At 34.8% G+C, this 13,694-nt stretch overlaps 3 protein-coding genes across 3 annotated transcripts; 2 read left to right on the forward strand and 1 right to left on the reverse strand.

Moving 5' to 3' along the window:
- Nucleotides 1-582: 582 nt before the first annotated feature.
- Nucleotides 583-1,256, reverse strand: LOC147536084 (uncharacterized protein At4g14450, chloroplastic-like). Its single transcript, XM_086642362.1, has one exon. The coding sequence runs from the start codon at nucleotides 1,157-1,159 to the stop codon at nucleotides 761-763; it is 399 nt and encodes a 132-aa protein (XP_086498488.1). The 5' UTR covers nucleotides 1,160-1,256; the 3' UTR covers nucleotides 583-760.
- A 4,510-nt stretch (nucleotides 1,257-5,766) lies between these two features.
- LOC147536085 (1-aminocyclopropane-1-carboxylate oxidase homolog 1-like) lies at nucleotides 5,767-7,831 on the forward strand. Its single transcript, XM_086641978.1, has 3 exons — nucleotides 5,767-6,464; nucleotides 6,598-6,919; nucleotides 7,259-7,831. The coding sequence occupies exons 1-3, from the start codon at nucleotides 5,908-5,910 to the stop codon at nucleotides 7,544-7,546; spliced, it is 1,167 nt and encodes a 388-aa protein (XP_086498104.1). The 5' UTR covers nucleotides 5,767-5,907; the 3' UTR covers nucleotides 7,547-7,831.
- Nucleotides 7,832-8,168: 337 nt separating this feature from the next.
- Nucleotides 8,169-10,133, forward strand: LOC147536086 (1-aminocyclopropane-1-carboxylate oxidase homolog 7-like). The gene is made up of 3 exons (XM_086641979.1): nucleotides 8,169-8,795; nucleotides 9,284-9,608; nucleotides 9,723-10,133. The coding sequence occupies exons 1-3, from the start codon at nucleotides 8,467-8,469 to the stop codon at nucleotides 9,972-9,974; spliced, it is 906 nt and encodes a 301-aa protein (XP_086498105.1). The 5' UTR covers nucleotides 8,169-8,466; the 3' UTR covers nucleotides 9,975-10,133.
- Nucleotides 10,134-13,694: the final 3,561 nt, after the last annotated feature.

Genomic DNA, 13,694 nt, shown 5'->3' on the forward strand with positions numbered 1-13,694 from the left:
CGCAAATATAACTTTATCTTATTGGGTCAGTATCCTTACAATACATGCTCAATTATAAATTTTATATATTTTCAACCTGACAAATTACGAGAAATATTTTGAGATGGGACATAGAATAGGTAATCTAGATGAAATATTTGTTGAAAGTAAAGATAAAAGTAAAGGTACCTTTGTGAAATTTACTGGAAACGTTTGTAAAATCTACTTTAGTTGGATGATAATATCTGTGTCTTTCTAGTGAAATGTAGCTTCTTAGTTGAAAATGAAATGGGGTCTATATTCTTCAGGCAAACTTCAATATTCGACCCACTCCATTAAGTACGGTGGTTGAATGAATTCTACCCACCTTCATCCTATAGACTCCCAAGTGTTTGTTCGTACTCGAGTGAATATGACGAGTATTTGATTTCTGATCGTTTTCACCCGCAAGTATGAATTCCTCGGACCACTCCTTAAACAAAACCAATGCTTTAGAATTTATGGTTTAGAGTTGTGATATGGACGGTCCTTAATCTATTGTATACCATTTTTTTTGTTAAAGGGGGTCTATTGTATACCATTGATAACGAATATGTATAGCAATTTCATTCACATACTTTCTTTATAATTATATAAATAAATATACACTATAATACATGAAGTATACACTAATTTGATTCTCTAATGTTGCAAAAAAGAAAAAGATTCCTTAATGATAAGGAACCATCAAAATGGATTCATCACATCTAAAAATGATGATACCCACCAAGTATTTCAAACTCTATCTACAACTAGGAACAAAAGAAGGCACAAATTTTGAAGGTTTAGTAGGATCATAATGAAATGGACCACCAGGATGTTGCCACGTGTTCAAATTAGATTTATCAATAGCTGTCTGGACTGCCGTCGTAGTAATCAAACTCTGCGGCCTAGAACTTGATTCCTTCCTTGACGACGATGATGAGATCTGACCCGTTGGTTCTTGAAATTTAAGAGGAGGTGAAGTGGGTGATAAAGCCAACGGTGATAAAAGAGGAATAGCAACTTTCCAATCCGACGCGAAACTCGAGGCGGGATTAATTTGGATAGAAGCGGGTGCCCGGCGTTGGAGTCTACTTGGGTTCCGTTGATTAACATCTCCTCCTTTGCCGGAGTTTCTTCCTTCTTTTTGGCTACCCATGTTAGAGAAAGATGTGTAGATTGATTAGGTTTAGAGAGAGAAAGAGATGGAGAGAAGAAATTGTTGGATTGGTTGTTGAAGGATTGTGTGTTTGATGATAAATGATGAGTGGGTCTTCGGGAGGTCGGCTTTTATAGGTAGATGATGCGAGCGTGTGGTGCACAAGAGAGAGAAAAGCTAAGGTCCAAGAAAAAACCGACTTCGACACGTCATGAACACCCGAGTCTGTGAGAGTCCATGGACACTTGAAACCCAAAAGTGGCCTTAATCCAACGGATTGGATGAAATAAACTAAGTAACCGCTTGTTAAAGACTATTTCTATTGTCATGCCAAATCTTTCGTTAAAATGATTAGTCAAATAAATCGGCCTAGACCAAGACTTGACCATTTCTTGCAAATGAGACCTACTTGATGGTGATGCTTTTCGCCCTCAAGCCAACTTTTGAGATTACTTTGCCGAAGGACACCGTTTAGGTCACTAATTCTTTTTTAAGCTTACAAAATGGACTTATATTGAGTCAATGTAGTTGTTAGGTTAACTTAAAGTTTGTTTTACGCTTTGATTTAAACATGTCACCCCATACTTTCTTGTAATTTTGTGTAGAATTACTCTTGAACCCGTACATGTGTAAAAGTTCCACACAGAAAAAGTGGACTTGTATAGAAAATTGCTTCCCATGAAAAATAGCTAGATGAACTCACTTGCTTTATTTTTTGTTAGAAGGAACTCACTTGCTCCATGTCTAATATATTTAGAGGTGTCCATCCAAATACAAAAGTAAGATAGTACATGGTGGAACAATCAAGAGCACTCAAATTGATAACTACATGACATGACAGAAGTTTTCAAAACCAAAATATGTGGTTCAAATTGAGGTCAATGATTCCATTGGAAAGTTTATTTAAATACAAGAATATTGCAATCCAATGCTTTCAATAGTATGCAAAAAGCACCACCACTTTTTGTTGTGGTGCAATGGTTGGATATTCATTCCGAAAATTTAAAAGTCACAAGTTCGATTCTCGTCATAGGTACAACTTCATGATATATTGAAATTGTGTTATAAAAAATATAAACAGTAGTATGTAAAGTGGTTTGTAGAACCTATAAGATAGAACAGATTGTATATCATACTCATGCAATCTTGTTGTTTTAAATAGAATTATATACAAAAGTTAAAGATGGTCGAAATAGTACTGGCTCTAAAGTTTGATCTTCATCAAGAATTTTTCTATTTTTGGGGTGAAGTAGACGAGTTGGGGAAACCGGAAAAAATAGGAACTTGTTAGGAGTTGATGCGGATTCTCATTTTTTGGGAGAAAATTGGAGAAGAATAGCCAAAATCATCCAATTAATTAGGATTAGGGTTCAAGGATAAGATCCAATAAGAAGACAAGTCTAGGAGTAGGTTCTTAACAAAAAAAAAAAAGGTCTAGGAGTAGGTTCTAAAATAATTGAGGAAGAAAAAAAAAAAGGAAAAGAGTAGAAACAATACAAACCGGCCATACCATTCAAACCAATAGAAAACAAAAAGTAAAAAAAGACTTGGCTTCAAAAATCAATTTCAACTTGTTTCCATTTTGAATATCTTTTTTTTTTATGAGAGTCCATTTTGAATATCTTGGAATTTCCCATAGGAATATTCACTCAAATTTTCACTAGTGTGGTATTTGCTTCTTGTTGGCTATTCAGATAAGACACATGACTCAAACAAAAAAATACTTCAACAAAAAAAAAAACTCAGAGTAATGTTATCCAGACGAATTAAACCTAATTTTCAAAAGAAAAAAAAAAAGCAAACACCACCTAAGTCTAACTTACAAAAAAAATTAGACATTCTAAGACCAACTCGAGTCATGTTATACAGACCAATAAAACCTAATTTCTGCAAGAAAATTATGTATGTACTGTTGAAAAATAATATCTTTGGGATGAGAACTTTATCTTTGAAATGTATATTTTTATTACTCAAATACAATTACAAACACTCTGCTTTATATACTTATGACTCACAACTCCAACACTCTTTTAACTACACTCACACTCACTCTTTATGCTCTCACTTGTATACAAGCTCTCAAGTTGTTTGATGTTGTGATGACCAAATGAGAATGATTACATGGCTAGTTATACCAGTTGTTAGGATATCTCTAGAGTATGTAAAAGACACTTTCTAGAAGCTTCTCTAGAAAGTTTTATTATTCTTGAAATAAGTTTCTAGAATACACTAATAAGAGAATAATCTAGATACTAGATGTTTTTATAGTTAAGGATTCTAGAGAAAGAATTCTCTAGAAAGAACCTTATGGAAAATGAAGGAGAGTTTGATGGTGATATTTTCATCATATACATCATAATGATTGAATATTCAACCATAGTAAACATGAACACAAGATTATGAATTCTTTCTGAAAGTCTAACTATACCTTCAGCTCAGCATCTACTGTCATTAGAAGAAGAGGTTGCGTATTTAGCCATGGCTTTCCCTCGTTTTCAAATGGGCGAACAAACACCCAAGCTTTTTCTACAACAAAAGTTTGTGTAAACTCTCTAACTAGGATTATCATCGGTTGTACATTGTGTTTAGGGTAGATGTTGTTTGAATGTCTAAAGTTGATCATTTTAAGCAGGGAAAACCGTTTTTCAACTTCCATATAATATATCGAGACAAATAACATATTCATATCATCTAAATTGAATTTCAAGAGAAAATCAACCAGTGATACCTATTCCAGACCTCTCATTACACGTACCAAATTCCTTCTTCCACACTGAAGTACATTAACGAGCACAAAACCATCAAATTCTAGAATTATCAAAACAAATTGATAATCTTAAAATTGTATCACAAGAAAGAGAGGAATCAGTTTAATTTAGATCAAGTAGGTGATAAACAATCTTTTTACCTGTCCATATTTCACTTTGGTCCTCCAGTTTCCATCAAATTACTAAACTACCCTTGAATTATACTCGATTGTCTACAAGCCCTATGTAATCAACATTACTTACAGATTTAATTTCTATTTTGACTTGACCCAAATGCAAACTAAGCCCTTAGCAACTCTTATTCTCTCAGTATGGGTACCAAATTCCTTCTTCCACACGAAGTACGTACATTAACGAGCACAAAACCATCAAATTTTGGAATCATCAATACAAATTAATAATCTTACAATTTTATCACAAGAAAGTGAGGAATCATTTGATTTACAAGGAGTTCATGAACAATCATAATACCTGACCAAATTTTACTTTGGTCCTTTAGTTTCCATCAAATTGCTAAACTACCCCTGAATTATACCTAGTTGTGTATAAGCCCCCTTGAAATAAACATAAGTTGCAGATTTTACCTCTATTTTGATTTGACCCAAATGCAAAATAATCCCTTGTCAAGTCTTATTTTTTAACTTATTTAACCTTTAACATGGTATGTTACATTAAAAAATTATTTTCCTCTTTGATATTGTTACTGTCATCAATGACACGATTGATCCTTTTGTTTAGTATCTTTCTTTAGTGTAGTTATTTTAAAGACAAAAAAAACTCTTTCAACACACACAAAAAAAAGATGAAAACGGCTAGAGTTGTGATGAAACTATATAAATAACTGCACAAAACCTAATAGCCTTGTAGTGAAGTTCAATTTTATCAATGGTATATAAATGAAAGGTGTAATCGAGTTAAGTATGACTTCTTTATCTCGAATGAACAAATGGAGCATGCTGGATTTCGTAAGTACGAGGTCATTACGTGGTATTTCTTTTGTAGAATTCAGATATGAAATCTGACTCGAAATCCAAAAGAGTTCCAAATAGCAGAATTCGGCTGATGTGTAATCTGACTTGAGATCTAAATGTTTTTGTCGATTTCATATATGAAATGTGACTTGAATATGAAATTTGACATGAGATATGAAATCAAGGCACTATATTTGAAATAACACGAAAGAACTGTCATTGTTTTAAAATATGGTTTTACGGCTCAAGGCGTACACCTCAATGTGTGCAAAGTGTGAACTATTTGTTTGTGAAGAACTCGACACCAAGTACATAAAGATATGACATAGTTTTCTACATTACTAGCATAATATAGTCTTAAGTATTTAATAGATCAAATATCTTAATTTTGTCCAACTCAAAAATGACAAGTGACTTCAGTTGCACACGTTTTATTTTTCAGCTTTAAGTACGTAAGGCATCATGTGACTGCCTTGTCAAGACATGCCCCGAAGCTTACGCCTTAAACAGTTTTAAAACATCTAAAACTATTGGATTCGTCCTCCAAAACAAGTCAGACTGAAAACTAGATCAAACTTTGAACAACTCAATCAGACAACAAAAAGTACAAGACAAACTACATTAACAAAATTTTGGATGGTTTAATAGTATGTAGAACAAGTGGTTCTCGTTGAAGTTGATTTTTTTTTTTGAGTTCATATTTTGTACAATTGTAATAGAATTACGACTCCCGTCCATATTTGTGGCACGAAATTCCTCCTTACGTGTGAGCTAAAAAGTTGTATTTTCTCAACGTTTAGATTGACGTGTGCTGATACGTAAGCTAAATTCTAAACCATAAACCTTTCCATCCTTGTAAGTGAAATGTGTATCAAGACTCTGTCCCTCAATCTAACTAGTGGTCTATATTAGTAATGACCTTATCCTTTTCATTTACTATAAAAATACTTTATAATGGAAACCAATTCACTCAAATTGAACTCAAATTGGAAATCTAAGGAACAAGAGGATGGTAATTATCTCAACTTCCACTCCCATCAATGGGACATCAACTCAATGTGAATCGAATTATGATCGAATGAAAGAAATGAAAGCTTTTGATGAAACAAAAGCAGGTGTTAAAGGACTAGTTGACGCAGGAATTAACAAAATACCCCAAATTTTCATCGGACCGCCAGGTTTAAACGAGAAATCAACTTCACTTGATAAACTTGTTGATGTCACTATACCAATCATAGATCTTGGAGGTATCACCAAAAACGATGAAAATCAACGTAAATTGGTTGTGGATCAAGTGAAAAATGCAGCAGAGAAGTTTGGGTTTTTTCAAATAATAAACCATGGGATTCCGATAAATGTTCTTGACGAAATGATTGATAAAGTTCGATTATTTCATGAACAACCAGTGGAATTAAAAGCTAATCTATATTCGCGCGATCTCACGACAAATTCAGCTTATATTAGTAATTTTGATCTTTATGAAGCACCTTCCGCTAATTGGAGGGACACTTATTTTTATAGGGCTCCTAATCCTCCCGAACTTGAAAAAATTCCCATTGTTCTAAGGTAAGTAAATTATCATCTATTGGCCTAGCAGTTGAATTTTAGGTTTTTTTTCTTCGATTTTTTTAATTCCATCGACCCTGACTAATCTGAATCTGACTTGTTTTGTTATTTTTCAATTAATTTGTGCGTGCAGGGAGACGATAATAAACTACACGAAACATATAAAAAACTTGGGTTCGGAATTGTTGGAATTATTATCAGAGAGTCTTGGACTGAACCGGAACCATCTTAACGATATAGATTGTGATAAAGGTTTGGTGATTTTGTGTCACTATTATCCGGAATGTCCAGAACCAGAACTCACTATGGGTACAACCAAACACTGGGATGTCGATTTCCTCACTATTCTCCTTCAAGATCACATTGGTGGCCTTCAAGTTCTTTATGAGAACCAATGGGTTGATGTCACTCCCTTGCATGGATCTCTCATTGTTAACATTGGTGATCTTTTACAGGTATTATGGAGAGCAATTTCGAAATGTTTGGTTTCTTCTGACTCGTGATGTCAGAATCATTATGTCTGACTTGTCAAAATGTCTTATGTGGAGTAATTTCATGTCCATCGGAGTCGGACGATTCAAAACTATACAAGTCAAACTTAGACAATGAGAAAGAAGTAAACACTACCTAAAAGTATAGTGCTTATTTCTTCTTTTGAGTGTCTGAATAACTCGCTAAGTTTGACTTGTTTGAATTTGATTAGTCTGAGTTGTTTGAATTTGAATAGTCTGACTTGTCTGCTTTTAGACTTATATAATATAAAGTGGCTTAATGTTATTAATTTCTGTATGCAGTTAATATCAAATGACCAATTTAAAAGCCTGGAGCACCGAGTGTTAGTGAATCACGCAAATCCACGTGTATCAGTCGCAAGTTTTTTCAACGGTACCGACCTACAAGAAACAACGAGAAAGTACGGTCCCATCAAAGAATTGTTATCAGAAACGAATCCTCCGAAATACAAAGAAATCACAGCGCGGGAATATTTGTTGCACTTCTATTCAAAAGGACTTGATGGAATTTCATGTTTAAGTCATTTCAAGCTCTCACATGACGAAATAATTGGAGAAACCACAAATTGAAACGGAGGTTTTTCATACCAATAATATCAATCATATTAATATGATATTATCATAGTGTATTGGTTTTTAGATTATATGAAAATACTTGTATAAACGACGAAATAATTGGAGAAACCACAAATTGAAACAGTCATATCAATCATATTAATATGATATTATCATAGTGTATTGGTTTTTAGATTATATCATCCTAGTAAAGATAGTCTCACATATATGAAAATTCTTGTATAAACGACGATAAATTTTCTGAATTGTTTATACTATATTTGTACCTAATTATCTCCATATTTGATGTACACAAATTTATATTAAAGTGGTAGGCTCGTAAAAAGAAAAGATAGCCTCAATTTTGAACATCAAGCTCGCGAACTGGCCTATCACCCAAATACTTGACTTTTCGGGCGAAGGGCGGGTGTGAGTTGACCAACTCGCCAACGGAGATAGCTATCCAAGGGCTTAGTCATCTTCCCTTCTGGCATAGAGGCGTTCGCATATTGACAAAAACTCTTTGTAGTTAGATCGTAGAACTCCCTCATCAAATACGTCATCATTTTGTCCTTTTGTTAAGTCAGGCATTTCATTTTTCCTTTATTTATATATAGTCCGAAAAGGCAACCTTTTTGCCCATTTGTTATAAATATCACCAAACGAGTGCACATCAACCACACAAAATTTCTATCTCAACACTCACCTAAACAAATAATTCAATGGAAGTAAATAGTGCTACCGGAGACAATGGTCGCTAGAAAGAGCTACAAGATTTCGACGAAACAAAGGCGGGAGTCAAAGGAGTAGTCGACTCGGGAGTCATAAATATCCCTCGTATATTCGTCCGACCACCAGACGAGCTTGCTCGAGAAGAAAACCTTTTAACAAGTAAACATAACAATGATATTACATCCGACACTCCGGTTATTGACATGGAAGGAATAACGAAAGACAATTATCGTCGAAAAACGGTTATTGATGAGATCCGACGGGCAACGGAGAATTGGGGTTTCTTCCAATTGGTGAATCATGGGATACCTAAAAGTGTATTGGTTGAGATGATTCAAGGTGTTATAAGATTTAATGAACAAGATTTAGAAGTAAAGAAAGAGTTTTATAGTAGAGATATGAATAAAAGAGTAAGATCAAATAGTAATTTTGATCTTTTTAAGACTAGGTCTGCTAATTGGAGAGATACTTTGAGTTGTTCAATGTTTATTCCTGACCCTATTGATCCTCAAGACTTGCCTGAAATCTGCAGGTATATATATCTTCTTACACTTGCAATTTGCTTATATCCTTGTTGCCCTAATTCGAGAATAACCCTATACAGGGGCGGAACCAGGAATTTCTATAGATTGACCTGATCTAACTAGTGCTACTATAAAATATTTAATCTAGTAGGTCCCTCGGTAGCGAACTTTCAATAGGTTGACCCAGGCTACAACCTATGTTAGCTTACTGATGGTTCTGCCCTTAACCCTGTCGTAAGACTCATTTAAAACAATTGTTAAAGGGACGAAACGATTGATTCTGCCCCTTACTAATGGTTGTGTGTACCTCATATCCTCAGTGGCAAATCCACTATACTTAGGCGATGAGGTTGACCTTAGGGTTTAGGTTTACGGTTTAGGACTAGGGTTCCTAGAAAAGTTTGGAGTCAGAGCAACCCACACAACTGGTTAAAAAGACAACTTCTTTTCTTGCTTGAAGTAATCGTCTTATAGTCGAACTTATATAATTTTTCAGGGATATAAACTTGGAGTATACGAATCATGTTATGAATCTAGGAGAGACAGTAATAGAGTTATTGTCTGAGGCTCTTGGGCTCGAACCAGATTACCTTAAAGACGTCATAGGCTGTGCTAAATACTTAACACTTACTAGTCACTATTATCCAGCATGTACCGAACCAGACCTAACTTTGGGTACAAGTAAGCATTCAGATCCAACTTTTTTCACCATTCTTCTCCAAGACCACATTGGCGGGCTTCAATTCCTTCACGAAGATCGTTGGGTCGACATCATTCCCGTCCCTGGAGCTGTAACGATAAACATCGGTGACATTCTTCAGGTACTTATCATAACAACTGATGTGGTAACTGATGTGTATATGCCAAGTTAGCAACTTTAGGGCTAAAATTGGAAAATCGTGTTGACAAGACTCATACCATTTTTTTTTATGCAGCTCTTGAGCAATAACAAGATGAAAAGTGCCGAGCACAGAGTACTAGCTAATCGGGTCGGACCAAGAGTATCAGTGGCGAGCTTTTTCGGTACAAGTTTTGATACATCGACAAAGCTTTATGGTCCAATTAAGGAACTATTATCAGAAGACAATCCACCTTTATACAAATACATCACGCTAGAAGAATACAATACATGTTTTACTAGTAAAGGGCTTGATGGTGTTCATACCCTAAACTACTTTAAGTTGTGAAGTATTTCTCTTATAATGTCAATGGTCTTCAAGCAAGTAAGGGAAAAACACAAATTTAGAATGGAGACCTAACACTCAAATATTCATGTTTTCATATGATTGATATATTTGTGTATTCGTATGAATGGTGTGATAGCAAATATTTCGTGTTTGCTTGTTTCTATGCTGTTTCTTTGTCTGCGGAGACCCTAGTATAAAGGCTCGAATTTTGTGGTTGAGTACTATAAGATGATGAAGACTTGATACACAAAGAGTAATCGACGACTCTATTCATGCGTTCGAAGAATTTGTTTCGTTTGTCAAAACCGTCCTTGTAGTGTTTTGCCTGGAAAATTGTGCTCCCACTTAAAGAAGTATAATTGTTAATTATACAGATTTCGTTGTCTGGATCTAATTTGTTTTAGAATCACGAAAGCATAGAGATTTTGTTCCAGAAAATTTCTCTCACAAGTCACAGACATACTCATTACAAATCAGGCAAGAAAATGTGTGAATTACTTACCCGCAGTACTAAAATAAACCAAATTCAGGCAGGTCATCTCGAAATTTATCGTCGAGGTCGAAGAAAAAGAAGGTATTTAAAGCTATGAAATCTATATTTGATGATTATAAGCTTAAAATTTGCTTGAAAGTTGGTTTGAAAGTGGGTCTTCAGTTAGATCAATAAAGATGTTGAAGGCAAAGCACAATTACTTCAGACAAGGAGGAAATTGGCCTTCAGGGAATCTCCTTTTCTGACTAAAGGGAGTAGGGGTGGGAAACATGCAGGCCCGTCTGGGCTCGGACATCCTCTCTATTGATTGGTCCTTGCGGACACCTAGTGGACTGTTTTCCCGACCCTAAAAGGGGGTGCCCAAAACAGCATCCCCTTTGGCCCTTCAAAGAGGTTTTACATTTTTGAAAAAACTCATTCAAACTTCCATGAAAAAGGGTGATATTATTTTTCTACTAATATTAGAGAAAGAGAAAATCTGTTACGGCCACAAGACTTCATAAAATTGTTATTGAAGAACTTATTAACAAATTATTCACTCTTTTGCCATTTATCACGCTAATTTCACGCTAATTTCTTTCAAGGAAAGTTTTTATATACTTGTGGCATCTTCTTACCATTCATCAAATTTCTATTTTGGAGACATCTTTAACTTAATGGCTTTGAAAACTAACCATAGTATAATCCTTTATTGGTAATCTTGTGAGGGAAAATGGGATGTTGGAGAATGCTAAAAGTTTTCTAAACTTAGTATGTGCATCACCACCATGTGATGCGAGTGCGGATAGGGCGCCCACACTGAGCCCCCACCATCAAGGGTCCATTTGCTAAAAAGTGACGACAAATATAGCTACCTAAGCATATAATGTATACTAGCACTGCTGGTAAGCACCGTGAATTTTCAAGAGGAGCTATTAGTGGGCTGCAGCCCGGTGAACCCACTAATAGTTATAAGATAACCTACATCAAGCGTTGGATTTGGTCGAGTGTTAACTACTCGAAGTGGTGACGGGTTTTATTGGATTTGAGGGTGTATCTATACTTTATATATAACTGACACAACTCTGTTAACTAAGTCTTCTTTTTCAAACCTACCAAACACAATTTTGATCCGGTTTTATTTATGCTAAAATAAGGTTTTCGGAAAATGTGCTTTTTTTAATTATACTTTCTACCAAATTTACAAAGTTATCTTACTATAAATATGTTTGGATTGGAGTTCCAACAACAAAAACTATCTAATATCTTCGTTTAGTTTGTCTAGTGTGAATGATCTCCTAATCTCATACAAATTATAACCATATGTGTCAATTTTCAGATAACGTCAAAGAAATCAATCTTTTCCGTCTCTATTTTAGGTGCATCGAATTTTTTTTTTGTTGAACTATGCAATATCATTAAAGCGAAACTAGAGTACCATTATAATACATAGTAACTAAAAAGTACGGGACATTATTCCAAGTCTTAGATTCTTCTCACGAGCCCATTTAGCTAATTTGTATGCCTTGTTATTGAGTGATCTCTTGACATGGCTGAATTTGACGCTTTCAAGACGATTCCTGATTTCCTTGATACTTCTAATGTGGAGCATTGATTGCCATTGAATTTTGTGCATTGGGTTCTTCAGGTGCTTGATCAGGTTGATGCTATCACTTTCGACAATTATAGTATTATGCTGGTTTTCCTCCGCCCAAGTGAGAACTTGGAGAATAGCTATTGCCTCACTTTCTTCACTATTTCTAGCTCGAATCGACGTTGCTTTTGCTATCATGAATTTTGACTGATCATTGTGAACAATAAGACTGGTACCAATGTTAGAGTTAATATTTGTAAAAGAGACGTCAACATTAATTTTCAGGTAAGGTGCATTGAGTATATACGAGCCCATTTAGCTAATTTGTATGCCTTGTTATTGAGTGTTCTCTTGACATGGCTGAATTTGACGCTAGACTATTGATGATGAGATCATTGTTTCACGAATTAAAAATAAAGAATTCTAGACCAAGAAGGAGCTCCTTTGGAACGTTTCGAGTTAATTTTTCATCCAACAATTGATCATGTCTGAATTGTGAGTCATTTTAAGTTAAAAACAACTTAATGATATCTTGAAACCACAATAGAGTCAATCCATCCATATTTATCTAAGTTTTAAGTTTTGAATTATTATTTTTAAAGTAAAAGATTCCTATTTCAACAAAAAAAAGTTAAAGATTCCTATAAGAATGAGAATTCAGAACTATTTGTACCCGAAGTTGTTGGAACACACTCGGTGGCTGAGGTTCCCGACAGAGAAGAAGAGCAAAGAGGAAAGAAGAATAAGAGATACATTCGGTGGCTAGGGTTTCTCGGCAGAGAAGAAGAGAAAAGAGGAAAGAAGAATAAGAGATACACTTAGGGTTTCGGCTTATTAAGGGTCAAAGTAGTCAACAGAAGTCATAGGTCAAGGAAGACTGAGTAGTCAACAGAAGTCACAGGTCAAGCCAGACTGCACCATGTCTATAAGCACTCCCCCTGTGTAAATAACAGAATTAGTTAGTTGTATTGTTACTAATTCTGTTTCTTCCTCTCTCTACATATACTTAGTATAAATAAGAATGTAACTAAGAAAGAACATAAGTGATTGAATAAAATTGAAGTTTCAAAGTGAGAAATCTTACATGGTATCAGAGCCTGTGTTAGATCATTAGGGTTTCTCCTCTTGGAACTTGAAAAGCAATCTCCCAAAATCAACATCAACATCTCATAAAATCAAAATCAACAAACAAAGAAGATCAAGATTAACATAAAAGAAGGATTATATCAAAATTCAAAGAAAGAATCATCAAGATTAAAAGGAAAAGGTTCAAGAAAAGGAAAAGAATCATCAAGATTAAAAGGAAAGATTTAAAGAAAGAGAAGGAACAGTATCACTTACTGTTTTTTTCAGACCCAACACCAGCAATTATCATCACCATCATCATTTCATGGCTTCCGCAAATACAAACACAGGTACTCTTCCACCCATTTCTTCAGTCACAAATTTCATCACTGAGAAATTGGATGACACCAATTATCTCATGTGGAGAGACCAAATAGAGAATATGTTAAGTACCTATGATTTACTAGGTTTTGTTACTGGTTCTATTGAGGAACCATCACAATTGAAATTCATACAAGGAGTAGAACAAGTAAATCCAGAATTTCAAGCTTGGAGATCAAAAGAGAGCTTTGTGAGGTCTTTTCTCAAA

The sequence above is a fragment of the Eschscholzia californica genome, unplaced genomic scaffold (genome assembly GCF_041429995.1).
Source record: "Eschscholzia californica isolate CP2 unplaced genomic scaffold, dmEscCali1.0.p SCAF_5, whole genome shotgun sequence".
In the NCBI taxonomy this organism is placed as follows: domain Eukaryota; kingdom Viridiplantae; phylum Streptophyta; class Magnoliopsida; order Ranunculales; family Papaveraceae; genus Eschscholzia; species Eschscholzia californica.

What these genes read in the sequence shown, in the direction of transcription:
- LOC147536084 (XM_086642362.1), bottom strand. Translation starts at nt 1,159, where the DNA reads ATGGGTAGCCAAAAAGAAGGAAGAAACTCCGGCAAAGGAGGAGATGTT.
- LOC147536085 (XM_086641978.1), top strand. Translation starts at nt 5,908, where the DNA reads ATGGTAATTATCTCAACTTCCACTCCCATCAATGGGACATCAACTCAA. An exon ending in AAAATTCCCATTGTTCTAAG is followed by an intron (nt 6,465 to 6,597) that starts GTAAGTAAATTA and finishes TTGTGCGTGCAG; the next exon opens with GGAGACGATAATAAACTACA. An exon ending in ACATTGGTGATCTTTTACAG is followed by an intron (nt 6,920 to 7,258) that starts GTATTATGGAGA and finishes TTCTGTATGCAG; the next exon opens with TTAATATCAAATGACCAATT.
- LOC147536086 (XM_086641979.1), top strand. Translation starts at nt 8,467, where the DNA reads ATGGAAGGAATAACGAAAGACAATTATCGTCGAAAAACGGTTATTGAT. An exon ending in GACTTGCCTGAAATCTGCAG is followed by an intron (nt 8,796 to 9,283) that starts GTATATATATCT and finishes ATAATTTTTCAG; the next exon opens with GGATATAAACTTGGAGTATA. An exon ending in ACATCGGTGACATTCTTCAG is followed by an intron (nt 9,609 to 9,722) that starts GTACTTATCATA and finishes TTTTTTATGCAG; the next exon opens with CTCTTGAGCAATAACAAGAT.